Raw genomic sequence first — 24,770 nt, 5'->3', positions numbered from 1 at the left:
GCGTTACTTTGCAATTTTGGAACAATTTGTCGCCACACAGCAAGCGTTAGAGGATCGACCAGGTACTGAATGGTTTATGCAAGATGGAGCCCGACCACATCGGACCGAACAAGTGTTTCGCTTTCTTGAGGAATACTTCGGGAATCAAGTCATTGCTTTGGAATATCCCAAATTTACTGGTGCAGGCATGGATTGGCCTCCATATTCGCCGGATTTGACTCCCTGTGACTTTTTTTTGTGGGGCACAGTGAAAGACATGGTCTACCCGAAGCATCCCGCCACGCTGGACGAGCTTGAATTGGCGATCTCTGTGACATGTGAATCCATTTCGGTTGAGACACTACGAAATGTGATGGCGAATTTCATTCTTCGTTTGCGCCACCTCTGTAGTGCCAATGGTGAACATTTTGAAAACATTGTGATGTGATTCATTGCAAAGATTGTTTTCATACGATTATTTCATTTATGTATGCTGATATGAGCTGTACAGCCTACAGCGCCATCTGTTAGCAGCTTTTGTAACTATTATTTCAAACTGCTGTATAAACTTCTTACAGCTTTCACAATAGACATACCGTTTACTGCATTCTTCTATCGATCTTTGTTTTCGAGAAATTTAATTTTGAAATCAGGGAGTCCTTTTCTGGACACCCTGTATTTCAACTACGTGAACAGCACACTGAAGATACATTTTTTGAATGAATAGATTTGCAAACATGTTCATAACCTTACGCTGTGCTAGTTCTCTGAAGCGAGCTGTTCTGCTACCGACGCTGGTAGTGACGTGGTACGTATTTCTGTGACAGACGATCCAGGACTGCGGACGCGAGATGGCCGACGTAGTGGGGAAGATGGTGGACCACGGGGAGTCGGTGGAGGTTCGCGAGCTGATTGCGCGCTTCACCACTGACGTCATCTCCTCCGTCGCCTTCGGCCAAGAGTGCAACTGCCAGCGGAATCCTGACCACGAGTTCCGACAGTGGGGACGCAAGATCTTTGAGCCTTCTGCGCGTACGGCCATCGGTTTCCTTCTGACCTTCCTCAGTCCAACGTTAATGAACTACCTAAGGTGAGACCTGCAACACTTAATTCCTGTAAATAGATCCATTTGATGTAAGGGGAATGGGAGATCCTCATGGTAGAGTGAGTGAGACGCTGTATTCACGCTGCAGAGAGCGGTATTTAAGTGTCCGCTCAGTCTTCCAAATTTAGGTTTTCTGGGAGTTCTACACGTCGCTTTCGGCAAATGCTGGAATGCTTCCTTGAGAATGACACCTCTGAATTAGTTCCCAGTCCTCCTATAATCCGAGCCTCTTCGTCGACGGAATGTTGAAACCCCAATAGGGCATTTATGTTACAGAAAACATTCTGCGTTTCACTAACTTGGCTTACGGCCGCTGTCTTGCTACTGATTCTGCTTTTCAGATCCTTGAACAGGAACTTCCGCATGCTTTCTTCCCCATACCTGGATTTTAAAGTTTTCTCCAACCTAGGAACTTTCAGAGAGCCCTTACCGATGAACAAAGTAAGCGCATATGGACTATGAGACCAATTGAGTGATTGGATTGAAGAGTTCCTAGATAACAGAACGCAGCATGTCATTCTCAATGGAGAGAAGTCTTCCGAAGCAAGAGTGATTTCAGGTGTGCCGCAGTGGAGTATCGTAGGACCGTTGCTACTTACAATATACATAAATGACCTTGTGGATAACATCGGAAGTTCACTGAGGCTTTTTGCGGATGATGCTGTAGCATACCGAGAGGTTGTAACAATGGAAAATTGTTCTGAAATGCAGGAGGATCTGCAACGAATTGACGCATGGTGCAGGGAATGGCAATTGAATCTCAATGTACACAAGTGTAATGTGCTGCGAATACATAGAAAGACAGATCCTTTATCATTTAGCTACAATACAGCAGGTCAGCGACTGGAAGCAGTTAATTCCATAAATTGTCTGGGAGTAGGCATTAGGAGTGGTCTAAAATGGAATGATCATATAAAGCTGATCGTCGGTAAAGCAGATGCCAGACTGAGATTCATTGGAAGAATCCTAACGAAATGCAATCCGAAAACAAAGGAAGTAGGTTACAGTACACTTGTTCGCCCACTCCTTGAATACTGCTCAGCAGTGTGGGATCCGTACCAGATAGGGTTGATAGAAGAGCTAGAGAAGATCCAACAGAGAGCAGCGCGCTTCGTTACAGGATCATTTAGTAATCGCGATAGCGTTACAGAGATGATAGATAAACTCCAGTGGAAGACTCTGCAGGAGACACGCTCTGTAGCTCGGTACGGGCTTTTGTTGAAGTTTCGAGAACATACCTTCACCGAGGAGTCAAGCAGTATATTCCTCCCTCCTACGTATACCTCGCGAAGAGACCATGAGGATAAAACCAGGGAGATTAGAGCCCACACAGAGGCATACCGACAATCTTTCTTTCCACGAACAATATAGAGATATTCAAAGCACCTTCCGCCACACACCGTCAGGTGGCTTGCGGTGTATGGATGTAAATGTAGATGAAGATGTGCACTTAATGTGGAGGTGCTGGACATGTTGGAAAATTTAAGTTATACAATCTCGCACTACCTCACCGCAATGGCCTCACTATGTATGGAGTGTCTCCATGTAATGATCCAAAGTTTCAGTAATGGCGCTGGAGAGTAAATCTGTCATTTTCAGACGACAGAAATGGCCACGCCGAAAATTATGACGTCAAACGTGTTGTGGGATATCTCAGCCTGTAAGAAACATGAGAATCTACAAGTCATTCTTAGTATAAAGCAACAAACTGTACTAGGTTGCTAATAGTACATACTTGTCAAACATATCGGGAGGGTATATATCTTTCACTCCCGCCGTGTTTCGTGCACCCTTATAGTGAATTTGTGTTTTTGCTTCATGGGTTCCCTCCTCGATATTCTCTGTGGAAAATATGTGATAGGTCGCTTAGCTCCACCAACTTCTTTCAGGCTAAAATCACACGGTGGTTAAGCTATTTCTGTCCATCACCTCAATGGAAAGATCGGACAGAGAGCTTTGTCATTCGTTTTCTGAGGCCTCGTTGATTTCGCTTTGCCCGACATGCAGCAGAAGGAGTGTTTTGGGGTTTCAAGTATTGCCTGCAAAATCGGTCACAGGATGCATTAATGCTTATTCAATAGGGTATTTGCTAACAACGTTAAAACAAACATTGAACCATGAACTCTAAGTGTAACTGGAGAATTATCAAGCCCTGAGCATGAGCCAATGCTGGTGTTAAAGGCTGCTGCTACATTGGTCCGATGATTTAGTCTAACCCAATGATGGTGTCTCCCACCATTATCACACGCCATGTGATATTTTATTTTTATTTATTTTTATGACTACTCATTTCTTCAGGCAGATGAAGAATATGAGATGAATTCTGACTTTTCCAGCTGAGTTTTCCAGCGAGCTGTCCGCGTCGCTGGGTGTTCTATGGACATCTGTGGCGGTGGTACCCATTGTCTGCGCATTTCTCCGTAACACACGGTACGAGCCAGTGTACAGAGATTGTAAGGGTGGTTTTACGCCGCCGGTGAGGAGCATGACATGCGAGCAGTGATCTAGGTCCTTATGCATGTAACAAAGTGGCGTCCCGTGACAGAAGCTTTTGGAGGATGGATGCGCGCGACGTGGTTCTGCAGTCGACATAAGAAATCCGTCTGGTCTTGCGAGGGAGTTTGCAGTGTACCTGCGTCGACGAATTAGCCAGGAAGACGCAAGGTCTCTCCGTAGGCCAACACCGCAGCCGAAGAATCAATATCGGGCTTATAAGCTGTTTGTAGATCAAGAAGAACCATTGGAAGAGACTAAGTCCATCTGTTTCCATAGCACATGAATTCCGCCTTCAAGGAACATAGCCGCAAATCTGCCAAGCTGCGCGAACAGGTCCTATTCAAACTGCCGTCCACAGCTAACCACGCTGACGCAAATGTAGAGACTAATGTTTCGGCGGTAATGGTACCAATTTCCATTGGCCATGGCCAACGGGTAAAACGATTGAACATTGTGAAAACGTAGCGTTGACTGTTCGATGGAGGAAGTGGTCGCATAGCATCTAGATTTATATGGGAAAAACGTACTGTTCCATCTACATCTTTGGCACTGTGAACATGTCCTTGTCCATCCTCGACAGTGCCTTTCCGTGCCAACTCACACAAAACGTTGGGGAAAGAGTCGAAAAACCGGACATACTCCTCGATGGCACAAGTTCTGGATGCTGTAAAAAGTTTATTTTCTGAAAGCTGGTAAAAGAAACAGATGAGGTTGTCCACGAGAGAGGTTGCAATAGAGCTTGACATCTTCTCCCAGAATGTTGACGAGCTGCAACTGTTATAGTGTCACGTCGTCGTTGACGAGCGTCGTTCGGAGTTCCTAGTCTTCTTTTTGTGCTCGGGCCAGAGCAGAAAAGTCGATTGAACTCGTCGCGCTGTTGACGCATGAAATGTACTTGATGTCAGTACTGAACTAAGCTACGAACTCTAGATAGTTCAATTGGTGTGGAGAACAGCTGTTGAAAGCAAAAGTCAACGATTTATGGTTCGTGAACATCTTGAGCACTTGCTCTTCGCCTAGATTGCTTCATATACTGCCAGAAGCTCACGATCGTAGGCGCTCCACATTCTTTGAGATGCTGACAGTTTTTCGAGAAAAGTACACCAATGGTTGTCATCTCACCGCTACTGTAGCGCCGCGCCGATAGCCGCCTGGCATCCACCACTAATGCAAGACGTGCGTCGAGCATAGAATGAGTTAGGAACGCTGCGTCAGCCATGATCAGTCTCGCGGCCGAAAATTCGGAATGCATCGCACCAGTCCATTTTCGTCTTAGGACCAGTCAGCATCGCATGTTGTTTGCATACTCCTTGTGGATCACAACCTGATAGGAGCTTCATTTTTTCTGGAACAGCACCAACGAAAAAATGGCTGACATCGAAATAAGTGTCCAAGGAATAGAAAAGCAACTGGAATCACTCAATAGAGGAAAGTCCACTGGACCTGACGGGATACCAATTCGATTCTACACAGAGTACGCGAAAGAACTAGCCCCCCTTCTAACAGCCGTGTACCGCAAGTCTCTAGAGGAACGGAGGGTTCCAAATGATTGGAAAAGAGCACAGATAGTCCCAGTCTTCAAGAAGGGTCGTCGAGCAGATGCGCAAAACTATAGACCTATATCTCTTACGTCGATCTCTTGTAGAATTTTAGAACATGTTTTTTGCTCGCGTATCATGTCATTTCTGGAAACCCAGAATCTACTATGTAGGAATCAACATGGATTCCGGAAACAGCGATCGTGTGAGACCCAACTCGCCTTATTTGTTCATGAGACCCAGAAAATATTAGATACAGGCTCCCAGGTAGATGCTATTTTTCTTGACTTCCGGAAGGCGTTCGATACAGTTCCGCACTGTCGCCTGATAAACAAAGTAAGAGCCTACGGAATATCAGACCAGCTGTGTGGCTGGATTGAAGAGTTTTTAGCAAACAGAACACAGCATGTTGTTATCAATGGAGAGACGTCTACAGACGTTAAAGTAACCTCTGGCGTGCCACAGGGGAGTGTTATGGGACCATTGCTTTTCACAATATATATAAATGACTTAGTAGATAGTGTCGGAAGTTCCATGCGGCTTTTCGCGGATGATGCTGTAGTATACAGAGAAGTTGCTGCATTAGAAAATTGTAGCGAAATACAGGAAGATCTGCAGCGGATAGGCACTTGGTGCAGGGAGTGGCAACTGACCCTTAACATAGACAAATGTAATGTATTGCGAATACATAGAAAGAAGGATCCTTTATTGTATGATTATGTGATAGCGGAACAAACACTGGTAGCAGTTACTTCTGTAAAATATCTGGGAGTATGCGTACGGAACGATTTGAAGTGGAATGATCATATAAAACTAATTGTTGGTAAGGCGGGTACCAGGTTGAGATTCATTGGGAGAGTGCTTAGAAAATGTAGTCCATCAACAAAGGAGGTGGCTTACAAAACACTCGTTCGACCTATACTTGAGTATTGCTCATCAGTGTGGGATCCGTACCAGGTCGGGTTGACGGAGGAGATAGAGAAGATCCAAAGAAGAGCGGCGCGTTTCGTCACTGGGTTATTTGGTAACCGTGATAGCGTTACGGAGATGTTTAATAAACTCAAGTGGCAGACTCTGCAAGAGAGGCGCTCTGCATCGCGGTGTAGCTTGCTCGCCAGGTTTCGAGAGGGTGCGTTTCTGGATGAGGTATCGAATATATTGCTTCCCCCTACTTATACTTCCCGAGGAGATCACGAATGTAAAATTAGAGAGATTAGAGCGCGCACGGAGGCTTTCAGACAGTCGTTCTTCCCGCGAACCATACGCGACTGGAACAGGAAAGGGAGGTAATGGCAGTGGCACGTAGGGTGCCCTCCGCCACACACCGTTGGGTGGCTTGCGGAGTATCAATGTAGATGTAGATGTAGATCTATCATTTGCCGCTACATACAATATTTTGGAAATGTTAGACAAGTAATCGTCTTTCACAGTAGAAAGGGGGAACTGCTTTTAGGAGTCGTTGCGTTAATACTAAATAATTATTATCTTTTTTGTAGGGTCAAAGGAGGAACGACAGACGTCAGCAGATATTTTCAGCAGATGGTCGCAGACACTGTCGCTTACAGAGAGAAGAACAACTACAGCAGGAAAGATTTCATGGACCTCCTCATTCAGCTCAAAAACAAGGGATATGTCGACCCTGACAAAGGAGAGACAATGGAGAACGGGCATCAGAATGGTGTTGGCACTCCTGACAGTAAGTCACTCTTTCTCTTCTTGTTCTTGCTGGTGTTTAGCTACACTCACAGTGTCCTGTCTTCCAAATGGCACAAAGCCATCGTGTAGGAATATCATGTTCTTTGTGCGCCTACGTATCATATAATCTCAGATTACATGTTCTATGGTTTGTAAGTTGTGTTTCTGTGGTGTATGTGAGGGGGTCGGTGGAAGAAAGTGCTGTCACTCACTTTAGTAAGAATTAGTTTGAACCCATTATCTCTTGTGTTTACGAATGTACCACATGCTGGTAACGTGTACTTGGATAAGTACCACTAGAAAATGCTGTCTACTAGCTTAATTGCTTTGTGTTACTACATTTCTGTTCTTGACTTTGAGTGTAACCAAATATATAACGTACAGTAGTGCAAAAATACTTTCTTCTGTATTATAACATGCGTATCTACACAATGTGAAGCACGAGCTGTGAGCTACCAGAGCAAAAATGCTTCTGTTGCACCAAAAAAAAGGGGAATATGTTTTTCTTTAAAGACTCTGACAGAAAAGTGAGCAACTGGTTGCCTCGATCCTTATTCAGCCTTTCTCACCACAAATTTTGGCATGTGAACATATTTGCACTCTTTGAATACAGAACATTCTGATTTATCCAGTCTCTCTTTGTAGTTAAGCCTTGATTTTCAGCAGTTCCCTCTAATTGCCACCATCTATACAGGGTAAATCAAACGAAAAAACTACAAAGAACGAAACTCGTCTAGCTTGAATGGGGAAACCAGATGGCGCTATGGTTGGCCCGCTAGATGGCGCTGCCATAGGTCAAACAGATATCAACTGCGTTTTTTTTTAAATAGGAACCCCCATTTTTTATTACATATTCGTGTAGTACGTAAAGGAATACAAATGTTTTAGTTGGACCACTTTTTTCACTTTGTGATAGATGGCGCTGTTATAGTCACAAACATATGGGTCACAATTTTAGACGAACAGTTGGTAACAGGTAGATTTTTTCAATTAAAGTACAGAACGTAGGTACGTTTGAACATTTTATTTCGGTTGTTCCAATGTGATACAGGTACCTTTGTGAACTTATCATTTCTGAGAACACATGCTGTTACAGCGTGATTACCTGTAAATACCACATTAATGCAATAAATAATGGCCCAGTCACGATCAATGGACCACTCTGTATGCGTCTCTCATTGTTTAAGTATATCCCACTGCCATTGTATAGACTGTCTCTTCTTATCTTTCTTTACTTCCACTCCTTCACCATACCTTGGCAGCTCACAAATTTTGGGGGTCCAACTTGTGTTTAAAATATCAGGGCAGGATTCGCCCTCCGCTATACCTACGTGTTGAAGCTTGCCGGTCTGGGAGGGTCCAGATCCCCTGAGCCTATGTATGGTCTCCATTCATCTGTATTTTTCATTTCCACTGTCTCCTCTCTCCTTTGTTCCCACTGTTTCTTTCTCCATCCTCCTCCATCTTTCTTTATTTTTTACTACCAGTGCCTCCCACTGACCATCAATATTTCTCCTCTCTTTGGCTCCCACTGCTATTGTCTTCATCCATCTCTCTTTCCCTTTCACTGCTACTTTCTCTTTTCACCATCACTGTCCTCTCTCTCTCTCTCTCTCTCTCTCTCTCTCTCTCTCTCTCACTCTCTCCCCCACTGGTACTGTCTCCTCTCCCTTCCACCATCACTGTCTCTCTCTGTTACTCTCTTTTACCCCAAAAAATCATCAATACGTTTGCAGGACTGAGGCAGCTGATTCCCCACTTTTAATTCAGAGTCTTTTAAAGAGGTACATATTCGTCTTTTTGTGCTAAGACTGAAACATTTTTCTGGCGGATTCTATTTTCTTCACTGTTACAGGAAGATGTGCTATTCATATAAAATTAATTCTGTAGGTCAGTAAAATTTTGAGAGTTTATGTACTTCGACACTTAAAAAGCATATCAGTATGAATAATATAAGGGTAACAAAATCGCTTACGTTAACCTATAAAGTCTTATTCGTGAAGAACTGCAGACTAAATGATTGTGTGATCTCAGAACTCTTGCAATGATCCTAGAACCCTTGCCCTCTGCGCCAGTTAAAACTACATTTACTTCTCGGACGGATATTACGTTCATTTTTTATGCGCTTTGGTAAGGTAACTTTGAACCTCTGGACCTTGGTAACGGGTAATGATATCGAAAACAGTTTCGAAGTTCCCATAGAATATGATCTGAAGAACATATGGAAAGAATGTCGACGATATGCCATGAACAGAAATTACAGAAGCGGCCATCTCCGCAACTAATGGTTTTTCGTAACCAAAAATCATGGTCTTCTGGGGTTTTCTCAGAAACCGCCCGTGAAGAAACAGAGCTTTTATAAGCTGCCTAAGGTTAACCCTAGATCACACCTAATGCGACAGAACCGTCCAATTAGCTCAATTTGCCTGGGCTGGAGGGAGTCTGTTATATTTAAATTGTCTTAGTGATCAACAGAATGGGAGATATGACGCCCTGAAATATCGCATTTTCGTGCACAGCCGGATAAAATCAATCATTGTGACGTAATGTCCTTATTGTGATAGGACAGCTCTTGTTCTCCATACACGTAAATGATCCTACGGCTAGTATGAATAGCAATCTGCAATTGTTTGCTGATGACGCTTCAGTGTATGGGAAAGTGCCATCGTTGAGTCAGTGCAAGATACAGGAAGGGTTGGAGAGAATTTTTGTGTTCTACGGTGAATGGAAACTTGCTCTGAAAGTGGAAAAATCTTAGTCAATGAGGATGAGTAGGAAAAGTCCGCTCCGGTAGCTGAGTGGTCAGCGCGACGGAATGCCGCGCACAGGGGCTCGGGTTCGATTCTCGGCAGGGTCGGGGATTTTTCTCCGCTCAGGGACTGGATGTTGTGTTGTCCTCATCCTCGTCATCGCGTTGTGTTGTCTTCCACATCATCTCATCCACCGCGGTGGCGACAGGAAGGGTATCCGGTCACCCCTTACTAAATCAAACCATAACCATGCCGACCCTGTGCAAGTGCGGGACAAAGGCACAAGGAAAAGAAGAGTAGGAAACACAATCCTGTCGCGTTAGAATACAATGTTACTGGTGTGCTCCTTGACATTGTCGTGTCGATCTGATATTAAGGCGTGACATTGCAAATGAATATGAAATTGAACGTACACGTATGATCGGTTGTAAGAAGGTGAGTAATCGACCTGTGTTCATTCGGAGAATTTCATGAAAGTGTAGCTCATCCACGAAGGAGTCGACGTATTGAACACTTGTTGGACCCATTATCAAGTATTGCTCAAGTGTTTGAGACCCGCACCGGGTCGGTTTAAAGGAAGGCATCGAAACAATATAAAAATCGTGCTGCTATATTTGTTACTGGTAGGCTCGAGCAAGACACGAGTATTATGGAATTACTCTGTGAGTTAAAATGGGAATCCCTGGAGGAAATAAGAAGTTCTCTCCGCATAACGCCATTGACTAGAGATTCGCCATTTGCCGCTGACTGAAAAACAATCCTATGGCCACCAACATGCATGTCGCATATGGACTGCAAAGACAAGATGAGTGAAATCAGGACTCATACAGCAGCATATAGACTCCGTCTGTGAGGTGAACAGGATAGGGAGTGATTAGGTACTCTCCGCCATGCACCGATGGAGGCTTGAGGAATATGTTTAAGATTTAAGTGTTACACAAACTATAGTCACTGAAGCACTGTTAATCCATATCGGAAGTAGTATTCGTCTTTTCCTCTATATGTACCTGTATGATGCAATCTTCCTTCAGACCCTCTTAATGACGCTTCGATGCACACGGCTACTTTCATCTTCCTAGAGTACATCATTTTTCAGTGCAAAAGTAATATAGAAGCAGTAGTGTCCAGTCTGACGAATTTAACAATTTATGGACAGGACTTTTACTAAGCTTTAATTAAATCTCACTTTTTCTCCTTACATTTAAGCACAAATTAATTGTACCAGCCACGCGGTTAGAGGCGCTATGTCACGGACTGCGCGGCTCCTCCCGCCGGAGGTTCGAGTCCTCCCTTGGGCATGGGTGTGTGGGTCGTTATTAGCATAAGTTAGTTTACGTAATGTGTAAGTCTAGGGACCGATAACCTCACCAGTTTGGTCCCGTAGGAATTCACACCCATTTGAAGACTTTAATTGTACAAGACATTTAACAAATATTTTTGGCTCAAAATAAGCAGGTCACTGAGTCAAATAAATGCCATGTAAGCTACAATTCATCATCAGCTTTGTTCTGGCTGCGGACACTGAAATACTTACGCAAAATATGTTGTGACTTGGCAAGACAGCCAAGCCACTAGGAGGTGAAGCCGAAAGGCACGCGTTTAAGCTCACGCAGACTGGCGTGAGGTCTGGAACAGGTAAAGTAATTGAGACTAGCAAGTAAAGTACGTAGCTTCTTGAATACTTAACTTTAATCCATAGTTGGTGAACATCTGTCTGACGGTACATGCATCACAAGATAAATAGCAAATGATAATGGCGCCTTGCTAGGTCGTAGCAAATGACGTAGCTGAAGGCTATGCTAACTATCGTCTCGGCAAATGAGAGCGTAATTTGTAAGTGAACCATCGCTTAGCAAAGTCGGCTGTACAACTGGGGCGAGTGCTAGGAAGTCTCTCTAGACCTGCCGTGTGGCGGCGCTCGGTCTGCAATCACTGATAGTGGCGACACGCGGGTCCGACGTATACAAACGGACCGCGGCCGATTTAAAGGCTACCACCTAGCAAGTGTGGTGTCTGGCGGTGACACCACAAAATATACAGTAGTGATTTTCCAGTGGGAAAATGACCCACGAGAAAGGAAGGACAGGATTAACGTCTCGTGACGACGTTGTGTTAGAGACTGAGTGCTAGGCGTGATCAGCACGGTTATGACAGGAAATCGTCACGACATTTAATGAGGAAACATTGTTCACTCTTGCTATTCAGCGAGATAAACGAAGTAATTTATCATGTATTTGCTCTACTGTTGCCAGTCATAATTTTCTGAATTTCCCGCCACAAATATGCCGCACGTCTTGGGATCTGTAGTGGAAAAGGAAAAGAATTTTATACCTGCCCTTTTATCTGGAAATCTTCAACGTAAGAAGCATGTAGGGTGGGCATAACATAATGCGTTTTGCATACGCAGTGGACTATGTCAGCATTAGTTGAGTCAGTAACTCTTAGAGGCCCGAAAAATTCGCAATTTGCGGTAAATGCGAATAAATATGCGAAAATGCGAAATTACGTAATAACTTCTATTTCACAGCGAATTGCGTCCAGGTGGACTATTTTATCACAGGTAGTTTGAAATAGCTTTATTTTCTGTCCATAAATACCGAAAATCCACTCTGTTGTCGATTACTTGTACTGCAAAATCATTTAATGTAGCCCAGCTTATCAAGATAATGTACCCGACAATGTGGGTACAAAATGAAAAGTACACGAACGCAACGATATATCAGTGCGCTCGGTGCTCTGGTCACACCGATTGTGGCCAGTGAAGATACATGCTGCGTAATCCAACACAGGACTCAGTCGTGGGACCTAGCATCTTAGGACAAAGGAATGCTTACGTTTGTCTGCTAGCTAAAGTTCAAAATTTGGAATGATGCGGACACTTTAACGAGCCAGTTTTAGGTGGCAAGTGTTTTTGTAATTTTGGTTCCGTTACAAAACACTAAAATATGAGAGCTGCAAAGCCTGTAGAGGCACAGAGAACGACAGCAGCACTCCTAGTGGCATGGCAGTAAGCTTGGAGTTCGAGAAAATATGGCGTGGAAAATATTTTTAATCCGAAATACGCGATCAGATGACAATATTCTTCATTTATACTTCACGGCTGGGCCTCATAGTCTAGAAGGGAAGTGCGCACCTGTAAACTGAAAGGTTTTTGTGACCTCACTACATTCAAGAAATCTTAATCACCTCTTGACTATTAAATAATTTATTTGTGAAACTCAGTACTGTAATTTCGACTATGTAGCTATTATGAAGGAGAAATAATTCCACCTTAGCACATTTCAAAATTTAAAAATTATCTGAAATGTCATGACACAGAAAGTGGTTTCACCGTAATCTGCTCCTTATTACCCTCTTGTTCGTGTAGCACTCTTTGAATGGCACTGTCAATATATACCTCGTATTCTGCTAGTTTTGCATGCGTCTCTAATATTGTATGGATAAAACGATTCCCTATCTGCAAATGCTAAAAATGAAGCAGTAGTTATGCAAACGTGTTCACACATTATTAACAGGTACTCAGGTACTACAGACAATACATTTTAGCAAAAATCAGTGCAGTATACTCATCCTCCCACTCCAATGAAAATTTAAAAGCAAATAATACACACTCTCATGCTTTCATCATTGTATCTACTAGTGGATTCTGAATAACTAGAGTTTACTAAATGCAGTAGCATTCAGTACAGTGGAAATAAGTTCACACTATACCACACAATCTCATGTACAGATATGCGCTCCATGTATTATATTTTTTGTGCATAATAGTACCTGGCACGATGGCTTCTGTCACTAATACCACAAAGCGTACTCACAATCAGTGGCAAGAAGTAACACCATTCAATGCAGAAACACATATTCATTCCGTGACAAGATGTAATACGGTTGAGTACCATTTCTGTCAATAGCCCTCACATGGAGTTCATTAAATGTGAGAAAGTACGACAAATGGATGCAAACTATAATAGAGTAGAACATGAATAATGTACTGGTACTTACAGCGCATTTAAATGTTGTAAGACAAAAACAAACATGGAATCATTTATACCACGCAGTATTACAGACGGAAGCAAAAATCAAGCAGATTATGAGCAACACATTCACGACACAAGTCAGAGTCCAACTCACACACACACACACACACACACACACTACGTCGTAATTAGGAACACAATCATATGAAACCAGCTTTGTTTCGAAAGACAGCAAAACAAAAAAAGGCTTTAAATCATACAGTAAGAAACCGAGATGATGAGCTGATAAACTTGCAACAGTCCAAATCGCCTGGCAGCGAACCAACATCATATTGCCGGAACTTGCTCTGTAACTTTCACCCCCCTCGGTTTCGTGAAATGCTGGTACTTGTCAAGCCTGAACTACCTTGTTTACCCCGGCTGCTGTAACCGAGCAGTTCTAGGTGCTTCAGTCTGGAACCGCGCTGTTGTTACGGTCGCAGGTTTGAATCCTGCGTCGTGCATGGATGTGTGTGACGTCCTTAGGTTAGTTAGGTTTAAGTAATTCTAAGTCTAGGGAAATGATGACCTCAGATGTTAAGTCCCATAATGCTTAGAGCCATTTTAACTATTTTTTTTTTAACCTCGTTTACGACACTGCCAACATGAGCAAGGAATTGCGTGGTAGCCGTTACGGAATGCTTTGTGTTGCACGTTGCTCATTGTTTTCTTATTTTGGTATCAGTGAAGAACCTAATCCTGCTCTATCAACGTGTTCTCTTACGACCATCAAAACAGCAGTGTGAGTCGGGGATCCCTATGACCACATGTCAAGTTTCTGCAAAGACCATGCGTCAAGTTCTACATTTGCAGATGTGCAAAATATGAATATAACCTGGCTGCTCTGTGAGAGGGCTTGTTTCCATTCACTGCTCCTCTATAACTCTAGTTTGTTTATGCTCGCTGTCTTCTGCTGGTTTATAGTGTTCACTGTGTGTAGTATAGTGCTGTGTAGTGTAGTGTTGTATAGTAGTGTAGTCCAGAACTATAAATTAGAAAATTTGTTATACATCAATGGTGCATAGTGCAATAGACCAGTAAATCTGCCTTCTGGACGAACAGATATCTGTGCACCAGAAGGCCAAATGACTGTACATAGATTTTTTTCTATTATTACTATTTTCTCTTTTATATAAGTGTTCTATCTAGATTCCACTCTTAAAGAGCATAATATTTACTTATTATTAACATATTTGTTTTAATTACATTAAAATATTATGTACTCTTTTCATGCCAGATCAAGTGCACATTCAGTGTGTTCCTTTACACCCAATCATCCAGAACATTATGACCACCTACCTAATAGTCAGTACGTCCACCTTTGGCATGGATAAGGCAGTGACACATCAGGGTGTGTAAGCACTGCGGCCCTGGTAAGTCGCTGGAGAGGCTGGCACCATATCTCCAAACACAAGTCACCTAATTCCCGAAAATTCTGCGAGGGGGGGAGCGGGGGGTGATGAGCACATCCCAGATGTGTTCAGCCGAGTTCAGACATGGCGAGTTGAAGGGCTATCACACCATTTTAAACTCGCCACTGTGTTCTTCAAAACCACTCCATCACACTCCTGGCCTTGTGACGTGGTGCATTGACTCATGGAAAAATGCCACTGCCATTGGGAAACATGATCGTCATGAAGGGGTCTACATAGACTACAACCAGTGTACAATACCCCTTGGCCATCAAGGTACTTGCACAAGCTCTACTGGATCCATGGATGGCCATGTGAAGGTCCCAGAGCATAAAAAATGGAGACACCGGCAACTTGTCTCCATCCTGCAGTACAAGTTGTTCCCCTGGAAGATAACAAATTTGCACTCTCCTATTGGCATGATGAGGAAAGTATCAGTGTTCATCAGACCATACAATGCTCTGCCATTGCGCCAACGTCCAGTGCCATTGGTCACATGCCCATTCCAGTTGTAGTTGCCGATGTCGTGGTGTTAACACCAGTACATGGATGGGTCGTCAGCTGGGGAGGCCCATTGTTAGGAGTGTTTGGTGCACGGTGCATTCAGACACACTTGTGCACCGCCCAGCGTTAAAGTCTGATGTTAGCTCCACCACAGTTCACTGCCTGGCCTGTTTTACTAGTCTGCCCAGCTTATGACGTCCAACATCTGTGATGAGAGGTGGCCGTCCGACTCCACGATGTCTGGACATGGTTTCATGCCGGTTTCGCCACATGCTGGAAACACTTACCAAAGCACCCCTCAAACACCTGACAAATTGTGCAGTTTCGAAAATGCTCATGCTGAGTCTCCACACCATCACAATCTGCCCTCGGTCACACTCATATACAGGACGGAGAAAAACTGTGTCACAACATTTTAACCCCGGATAGATGATGCCAGAAGGAATCAAAATTACTATTGTTGTGTAGATTGACAATGTACAGTTTTTAAACTATGGAAAATTGGCACCACACTCTCCAACTGGCCACATGATAGCCCTCTTGCTGGATGCTCTGGACAACACATGACCACAAATGCTTTGCCTGCCGGAGATCGTGGTATAGCCAAGGTGGTCCACATGCTCAGTGTTAGTGTGCCAGCCTTCCACTCTGGGGGCTTGGGGGCAAACCTTCCGGGGTCCTCACACACCCATTTTAGTTTCATGATAAGACTTACTGGGAACAAACTCATTAACAGCTGTTAGTTTGTGTTGAGAAAGTCTTTTACAAATTGTGTTGGTCTTGAAAAGGGCTTTTTCGTAGCTAGGACATTGTTTGCTTAAAGCAGGTGCTCAAACGTGCAGCCCTCTGACGTGACACAAGCTTGGTGACATCGAATGGTGTTTCGCCAAACTCTTTCAAAGATTTCTGGCATTGCCCTGATGTGATTGGTGGCATGTTGAACGTGGTCCATTAAATCCTCTTTGTTTCTAGGTGGTTTGCATCCGGTTGGGTGAACTAGAAACTTGAAGGGTCACCACATGAAAAAGTCCGGTGGCGTGAGGTCTGGTGATTGTGGGGGCCATGTACTACGAGCACCTCTACCAATTACCCGGGCACTAAAGAGTTCATTTAAATATACATGCAAAGCACAACTGTTATGTATGGGCGCTCCATCATGCAGCAACCACATATGTAGCCATATGTCCAGGGGAACATTTTCCAGCAGGCCACTTAGAGCTTCTTGCGAAAATTGGAGGTAATTTGCCCCGGTAATTCGAGGAGGTCATCCACAATGCCTGCCCAAATGTTGAGCGAAAATCGTTCCTGGTGTCTGTGGACATACAAAACTTGAGGATTTCCCCTTGCCCAGTAATGAACGTTTCAAATATTGTAAAGGCCATCCCAATGGAAGATGCACTCCTCGGTAAACAATACAATGGCGGGGAAGTCGGGATCTCATGCAACACATCGCAGGAACCACTGGCAAAACCCTAGTCTGTGTTCGTAGTTCGCCACGGGATTAGGTCTTGGACAGGGTGAAAATTCAATGGATGCTGGCCGTCATCCTTTACAAACCCCCAGACTAACCGATGAGTGACCCCCATGTCGTGTCCAGCAGCTCGAGTACTTGTTGTAGGTGTTCCTGAAGTGCTTGAGAACAGTCTCTTCAAATGCTGCATCCCATCATGTTCGAGGTCTTCCAGCATCACCATGATATTCCACTAATGAGCCTATTTGCCAAGTCGCTGGTGAATTGCTGTGGATGTTTGTGGGTGTGGGTGGCATCCTGCTGGGTACCATTCCCCATACAAATGTCAAGCTCCATGTGTATTACCATCGCCTAGTCCATAAACAAAAACCATGTCTCGTTGTTCTTCAAACAAATACTGAGCCGCTATGCTTACTGTATGACTAAATCGCAGGTGATGTGTGTGTGCTCCAAAGTCAAGCTTACGTGTGAATGCCTCTGACGTGAGATGGAGACAAACAACAAGACCTATTTGACAAGAGCTCATATCACATTGGGCCAGTGACGGGGCAAGGGACATTTGTATGCATGAACCGACAACCATAGCGCTGCCCGTCAACCGACAAATGGCAACAGGTCAATCCCATGGCCAATGGGAGCATGTGGCGTTTAAAAATGGTGTGTTGTCGACCTACACAACATTAGTAATTTTGGTTCCTACTGGCATCAGCTATCTAGGGTTAAAATTTCTTGACACAGTTTTCCTCCACCCTGTAGATCATACACCTTACCCGTTCTACACATGGACAGCACATTCAAATGGTTCTGAGCACTATGGAACTTATCATCTATGGTCATCAGTCCCCTAGAACTTAGAACTACTTAAACCTAACTAACCTAAGGACATCATACAACACCCAGTCATCGTGAGGCAGAGAAAATCCCTGACCCCGCCGGGAATCGAACCCGGGAACGGGAAGCGAGAACACTACCGCACGACCGCGAGTTGCGGACACACCACGTTCACTGATACTACATGCACCATGTGTGTGTCTGACTAGCAGTCATTCCTTGCCAAATGACACTGCTATCTCATAGATGGGTTTATACTGATAGCAGGTCATCGCCTGGATGGGTTCATATTGATAGTAAGTTGGTAGTCATAATGTTCTGGCTGGTCAGTGTATTACAGACTAAAAGGAAAAAGTAAATAAACTAAAAATAATAAATGTCCACAGTATGCACTGTTGAGCGACAGGAAAACAAAACCTGTTAATGCATTTCGACAACTCCAGAAGTCTTCCCCTAACATGTGAAGAGTTATTTTCAGCTATATTTCTATGCTACATACATTGTCGATTCTATCCATAGTGTTGTCAAGTATGTGTCGCACAGCCATGAATGCCCACAAAAGGTCGAAATCAACACTCTGCAATTTGTAACTAGCAAACGTGGTAGGAAAAGTAAAACAATGTCGAAAAACATTTTAAATCAGAAGTGTGAAAATGATGCTGTTTCTCAACAGACATAATCATTAAATGAAAACTTAAATAGACCTAAAAGAAGAAAATAAGCAAAGACCATTTCGGGAAATAACTGTTAAAGGCTTTGCAAACACAAACATTCCAGTTAGAAACCCCAAAATCACCATTTCTTTCTTTTCAATCAGTTTCATAGCTCTCCAGGAACGTAACATAACAACCATTACATTTTTACTTATAATCATCTGTAAATAAAAAGATGTGAATTTTGTCTAAAAATATGCAATTTCCCAAAAACAGATGCGAATTTTGTCAAAAATAGCTGCAACATTTTCAGTTCCCTAGACTAACATCTGACTTGGCTACTGAAAGGCAGTATTCCCTGATAAACGAAATAATATAACATTTATTGTTGGAGAACTGCTTCTGTAGACATCATTGCTGACACATGCCTATGAGGTGGCATTGTACTCTGAGGTTGACAGCTCATATCTTAGGGGTGGGAAAAATTTTCACAGCTAATATTTGAGTGGCAAAAAGAGTAAAGTTTCAGATGACCAGACTTGGTGCAAATGTCCTGGAATTTAACTCCAAAAGTCCCCATGACATTGCATGTAATGAGGACATGTAACATTGCTGATGTTGATCTGTTTATTGAATGGGGCACTAAACCTGCCAGTTCCCTTGATGCTATTGGAGATGTATAGGCTGTGTGTCAGCACTGAATTTCAACCTCTCTCTTTTCTCATCGTGCAACACAACCACAATACCACCCTCTACACTCAACAGACACACTGAAGACACAACTCTCACACAGTGCGGAAAGCTGCCAGTCTGCAACAAGGAAAATGTGTCTTCCCAACTAGGCTCAGGTCTCCCTCTGTTAACAATGCCATATGGCTCTCTCCTTCTAACTGGCTGCACACAGATTTAAAAACTATCTTCTTACCCATGGCTACATCCATCTATGCACCTTATTCTCTGCTGTTTTATACCATGCAACACCTGGGCAGATGTATACTCTATCTCGGGTACTCTGCTGTGTGGCATGATCTTTTATGTGAAACAGCCTGAAAAAACTATTGCCTTGCTGCGGCGTCATTCTCGCAACCTGGTTCATACACTAACTGACATGTGTACTCCAGTCAACTAAGTGTAGAAGAGAAATATGAACAGGTCATTTCCAAGATTTGCATATGGCACACCACCTTGTTTCCATGTCCACCCCTGTTCTCGTACAAGTATCTTACTCCCACAATATTTTTAAACAAATAGTCACATATGTACAAAATTTGGTTGAAATTGTTCCAGGGCTTCTAGAATAATATTTTTATGCCAACCTTTTTCACCCTCATCCTCACACACAGTAATTTGTTTTCAAACAGGAAGTGATAAGTGTGCCAAGTTTGGAAGACATTGTTTCACAGAGATGGCTGATATGTTATTGTCTATGCACACCCATCCCCTTCCTAACAAAGGGGTGTAACACCATCTGCACTGCCACAAATCACCATAGTGACCCCAATCGAATATTTTTTTTATATTTTGCCATGGCTTCTCATCCCTGGAGGTATTACAGGTATAATTCCCACATAGTATTACCATATAAATAATAACACAAATAATGAGTCAGTTACATACAAAATTTGGTTGAAATAGCTCCTGGCTTTCCTGAGTTATGCTTCTATATCACACTCTTTCCACCCCCCCCCCCCCCCCACTCTAAGGGAAGCAGGTGACTCTTACACCCACAACGTTTCTCTCCACAAAGTAAGGATAATGTATACTGACTGTTGTTGAAATTGATCCAGTAGTATAGGAGATGTTTAACATACATACAAATATTTTTATACTACACTAGCTTTTTACTTATGGCTATGCCTACGTCCAAATATGTCCGAGTCTCTATTGTTTCATCGAATTAATAAGGAAAAATTTAAATCTCTTCCCTAATCTACTTTTTCCCTTCTCTTTCTCACTCCCTTCTTCACACTCTGTCCTTCTTCCTCTTCACATGCTCTCCTTCTTAAATCTGCCTCCTTACACACTTTTTCCTTTCCCACCTGCACAGTAGACCTCCTCATCTTTCATCTCTCTTCTACGCCTCCTGCTCTTCACCTCTCTCTCTGTCTACCCCTCCTCCCCCTATCCTGTGCATCACCTCCTCCCCCTCTCTTTGTCCATCTCCACCTCCCCTCTCCCTGTCCATCTTCATCTCCTCCTTTCTCTGGTCATTTTCCCCTCCCCCATGTTTCTGGTCTCTCTTCCTCCCCCTTACCTCTGTACCCACCTCCTATGTCATCAACATCCCAATGAGAGCCACAGTATTTCTTCATAGACCATAAATGGTGTGTGTATAAGCTCGTTTGAAATCAATTCAGTGGTTTAGGAGGAGATGTGGAATACACACAGACACACACACACACACACACACACACACACACACACACACACACACACTCACACACACACACACACACACACACACACACACACAGCCACTACAAGTTCAGTGCTTGATTTGTGATGATATAAGCTGGTACCCAGTACTGATGAAAAGGAATCAGATCCGCACATTTTATGATGTGGTACAAAACAATTTTTTTTATGTGTACAAATATTGTATTTTAACTTTTAAAATGCTCAGGAAAGCATAAAAATAGCATTTTAATAAGTCTAAATTTTGAAAACAGCCACAACAAGCTCACAGTACCAGAACCTCTGTTTTTCCAAATCAAGCACTGACTAAAACCATTACTTAACTGAATAATATCCCCTTTCACATTTTATGACATAGTCAGCTGTGACAGAAACTTTTATCTGTCTTTCTACAGAACTGTCAATGGATGACTTGGCAGCACAGGCGTTTGTCTTCTTCATTGCGGGGTTCGAGACATCGTCAACGGCGACAAGCTTTACTCTGCACGAACTGGCACTCAACCCAGATGTACAGAGCAAACTACATGATGAAATTGACACTGTGCTGAAGGAAAACAATGGTGAAATTTCCTACGACACCATCGGCAAAATGACTTACCTCGACAAAGTGGTATCTGGTAAGGAAAATCAATCTTCAATTTGAATTCCACTTTTAAGTAAATGTATTACACTCTATTCAGATATGTTACAGCAGAACCTCCCAGCCCAGGTTTCCATAGTGATTAGCATATTGTGCATACCTTCTTCATCATGTACTGTCATTATACAAGTCAGAATGAGTGGCAAGGTTCACCCACGCGCTTATACAGTGATGAAGGAAGGAAGGAAGAATTGTCACAAATTGAGTCCTCAGAAATTGAACATTAACTCGGACTGCAATTACGAAAGAGAGGGTTCACTTTTAGCCTTCATTTGAGGTGCCATACTGGCCTCAAACTAAACAGATTCAGAGAAATAATAGAACCCATTTCAAAAAACTGTTTAAAGTTTCGAATCTACAGCCTATTTACTATAAACCAACTATTGATTATGATTCAGACTGGGAGCATGTGTATCTGCCCTGCACCCATACAAGAAAAACATCTAAAGAATCTGCCAAATATAGCTTAAAATGACATTCACAGCTCACTTACAAATCCATAAATCTGGGAATTTTGCTTACCATATTTACTCGAATTTAAGCCGCACTCGAATCTAAGCCACACCTGAAAAATGAGACTCGAAATCGAGGAAAAAAAATTTTCCCGAATCTAAGCCGCACCTGAAATCTGAGACTCGAAATTCAAGGGGAGAGAAAAGTTTTAGGCGGCACTTCCAAATCGAAACAAAGTTGGTCCATTGTAATATGGGACACAATTTAGGTTGAATGAATGATGATACAGCTGTAGTAGTTTGGTTCGAGTTGTAAGCTTAGCAGTTAAGCTTTACCAGGTAGCCGTTGTTATGCGTCAGGCACTCCGTCCGTATTTATACGGGTACCCTTCCTTTTTCATATTTTTCTTTGATCTGACAAGTGCAGTTCTCTTTGTTATGGGTGTTTCCGTCACTCAAAGCTGAAAATGCATTACTGTACTGTGTCATGCATTGTTTGTGGCATTCCGAAAATGAGGGTTTACGGTCTGTCGCCGTACGCTACCGCCGCTTACAATTTAAAAAACAAAGAGAGGAATCATCTCATTAGCGAAACAATGGCAAGAGACTGCTGTTCGTTGCTACTTACACTGCTGCTTTCTTTGATAATGATCAACAAGAACCAAATAATAGACTGCGTATGATAGAAGATGTTCTGAACGAGAATTTAGCGAAAATTTTTTCCGTTTGAAAATCTTTGCAGACGCCTCTTTAGTACATTACATTATGCACAGAAATTAGAGTCATCTTAGATTTAAAAATCTAGTCAATTGCCGTGCTTCATTTCTGACTGTATCACTATTAGGCATAAGAATAATACGAATATAAACATGACATGGTATGTATATTCTTCCGCGTCTGCTGTTGTCTCATTCTAGTTTCGTAGTTTATTAGGCGGACAGGATTTAAATGAGATAGCAGCAAACACGAAAGAATACATGGCAAAATGTTTGTATTCGTATTATTCTTATGGTGAAGAGAATACTGTATGTGATTCACAATTCATAAAAGTTCCTATTAGCAACCATTTCTTCTCACAGTTAGGAAACAATTCAGAAAGCAGAGTTGGCCATATTGACAAATATCCCAAACAGTCTTGCCAGTCGGATTTTCGTAGTACATTGAAATGCTGCTACGTTCGAAGAGGCACAATACGGAATTTGTATTTACTTCGTTGGATAATGTATGAAAATGCAGTGGTCGAAACTCGGGGCGGAGAAAAAAAAAAGCTCGTCTTCCACCTTTTTTTAATTTATTTACTGACGCAGAGGTTTTGGTGCCAGTACTTGTCTTTGTGCCTGTGAAGCATGTCTGCGTAGCGCTACATATATTCGACGACAGAAGTTAGTTGTGGCGGCACCTACCAGCATTTTTCAGAACTTCCGCTTACTTTGCACTCGATTCTAAGCCGCAGGCAGTTTTTTGGATTACAAAAACTGGAAAAAAGTGCAGCTTAGATTCGAGTAAATATGGTACAGACATTTGAACTTTGTCTCTGCCCACTGATTGACATTACTCAGTACTAAATCCCCACCATTTTCTTGAAATTTGGCACTGGTGTACTGTTGGTATAAACGTAGAAAAATATAAAATTTTACTGAGATATATCAACTCATTTCTGAATTAAAGAGCTGCAAAACTATCATAAATGGTCCCAAAAATGGGGAACAGCAATTTATAGAATTGCTGTAGAAGCTACAGACCTGGGATACATACCATTTTACAGAATTTTTTACACCCTTTCACATGGTATACAATAATACATAAAGCAAATTTAAAATTTTAATTTTTTTTCCAAAAATTTCCCAGTTTATTCCATGAGTAGCTTATACTGTTGTAAATTACATATGGTTCTAGGAGACTTTCCTGAAATCTATGCCTTTTGCTAGACCCATCCAGTCCTTTTCCTTCACTCCTCTTCCTTCCCCTTGAGCCCTTCTGCTGGAAAAAGGAGCCACTGGCTCCAGGGGCTTCTGTAATTATGCCGCTACCGATTAGTGAGTAGATTTTTTATCTGTCCAATTACATTATAGTGTCAAAAATTGTTTTATTTTCTTGTTGTAAAACCTATTTTTGTTAGAAATGTCTTTGAAAAAGATTGTTTTCATAGGAACGCTCTCTTTCTCAGTTGTAATAACTCAGGATTCAACATATTTCGGTAAGAATTGATGAATGCAGATGGTGGGTCTTGGGCATGGCTACCATAATGTGCTGAAATTATAAAATGACAAAAATAACAATGGTTATAACAAGGGTTATTTCTGTAATGAATTCTGCAGTTAGAAGAAATGATCTTACATTTGTGGAATATTTCAGCTCCACATTTTGCTCTCATTCAGAGCATCAAGAATATTCTACTGAATGAATTACTATTGACCTCCAAAACACTCAATGGTTGACTGTAGACAATGATAAAGATAAACAAAGACCACCCGGACTTGTCAGAATAAGCCTGTCTCACAAACATGACACTAGCAATTAAGGGTTATACAGCAAATGCTAACCCCACTATATTGTCTCACTGCAATTAGCCATGTAAAGCTACAATGACTAAATGAGAGATTTAGCAGAATCATGGGAAATCAATTCTAGAAGTTTGTGTGGATTCTGAAGTGAAAAAAAGCTCTGTTCTCCACATTCCTGTGGACAGTTTAAAGTAGTTCCTCTTCCTCCTCTTCAGACGCTTACACTTGAGCTATAGGTTTTTTTTCTGGCAGACAATCACCTCTGCACACAACACTGGTCTTGATTACCAGTAGCCAATCTGAGTTCCATTT

General features: G+C 42.5%; 1 protein-coding gene across 1 annotated transcript in view; it reads left to right on the top strand.

The window, feature by feature from the left end:
* LOC126484456 (cytochrome P450 6k1-like) overlaps positions 1-24,770 on the top strand; it is a 65,225-nt gene that overhangs the window by 32,510 nt on the left and 7,945 nt on the right. The window contains exons 4-6 of the mRNA XM_050107977.1: positions 807-1,069; positions 6,615-6,814; positions 21,258-21,479. Of these exons, the coding sequence (XP_049963934.1) occupies positions 807-1,069; positions 6,615-6,814; positions 21,258-21,479 (685 nt within the window). The remainder of the gene's footprint in view (positions 1-806; positions 1,070-6,614; positions 6,815-21,257; positions 21,480-24,770) is intronic.

Source organism: Schistocerca serialis, chromosome 6 (genome assembly GCF_023864345.2).
Source record: "Schistocerca serialis cubense isolate TAMUIC-IGC-003099 chromosome 6, iqSchSeri2.2, whole genome shotgun sequence".
In the NCBI taxonomy this organism is placed as follows: domain Eukaryota; kingdom Metazoa; phylum Arthropoda; class Insecta; order Orthoptera; family Acrididae; genus Schistocerca; species Schistocerca serialis.
Note: the sequence above shows the minus strand (reverse complement) of the source record. Positions and strands in the feature narration are given on the sequence as shown.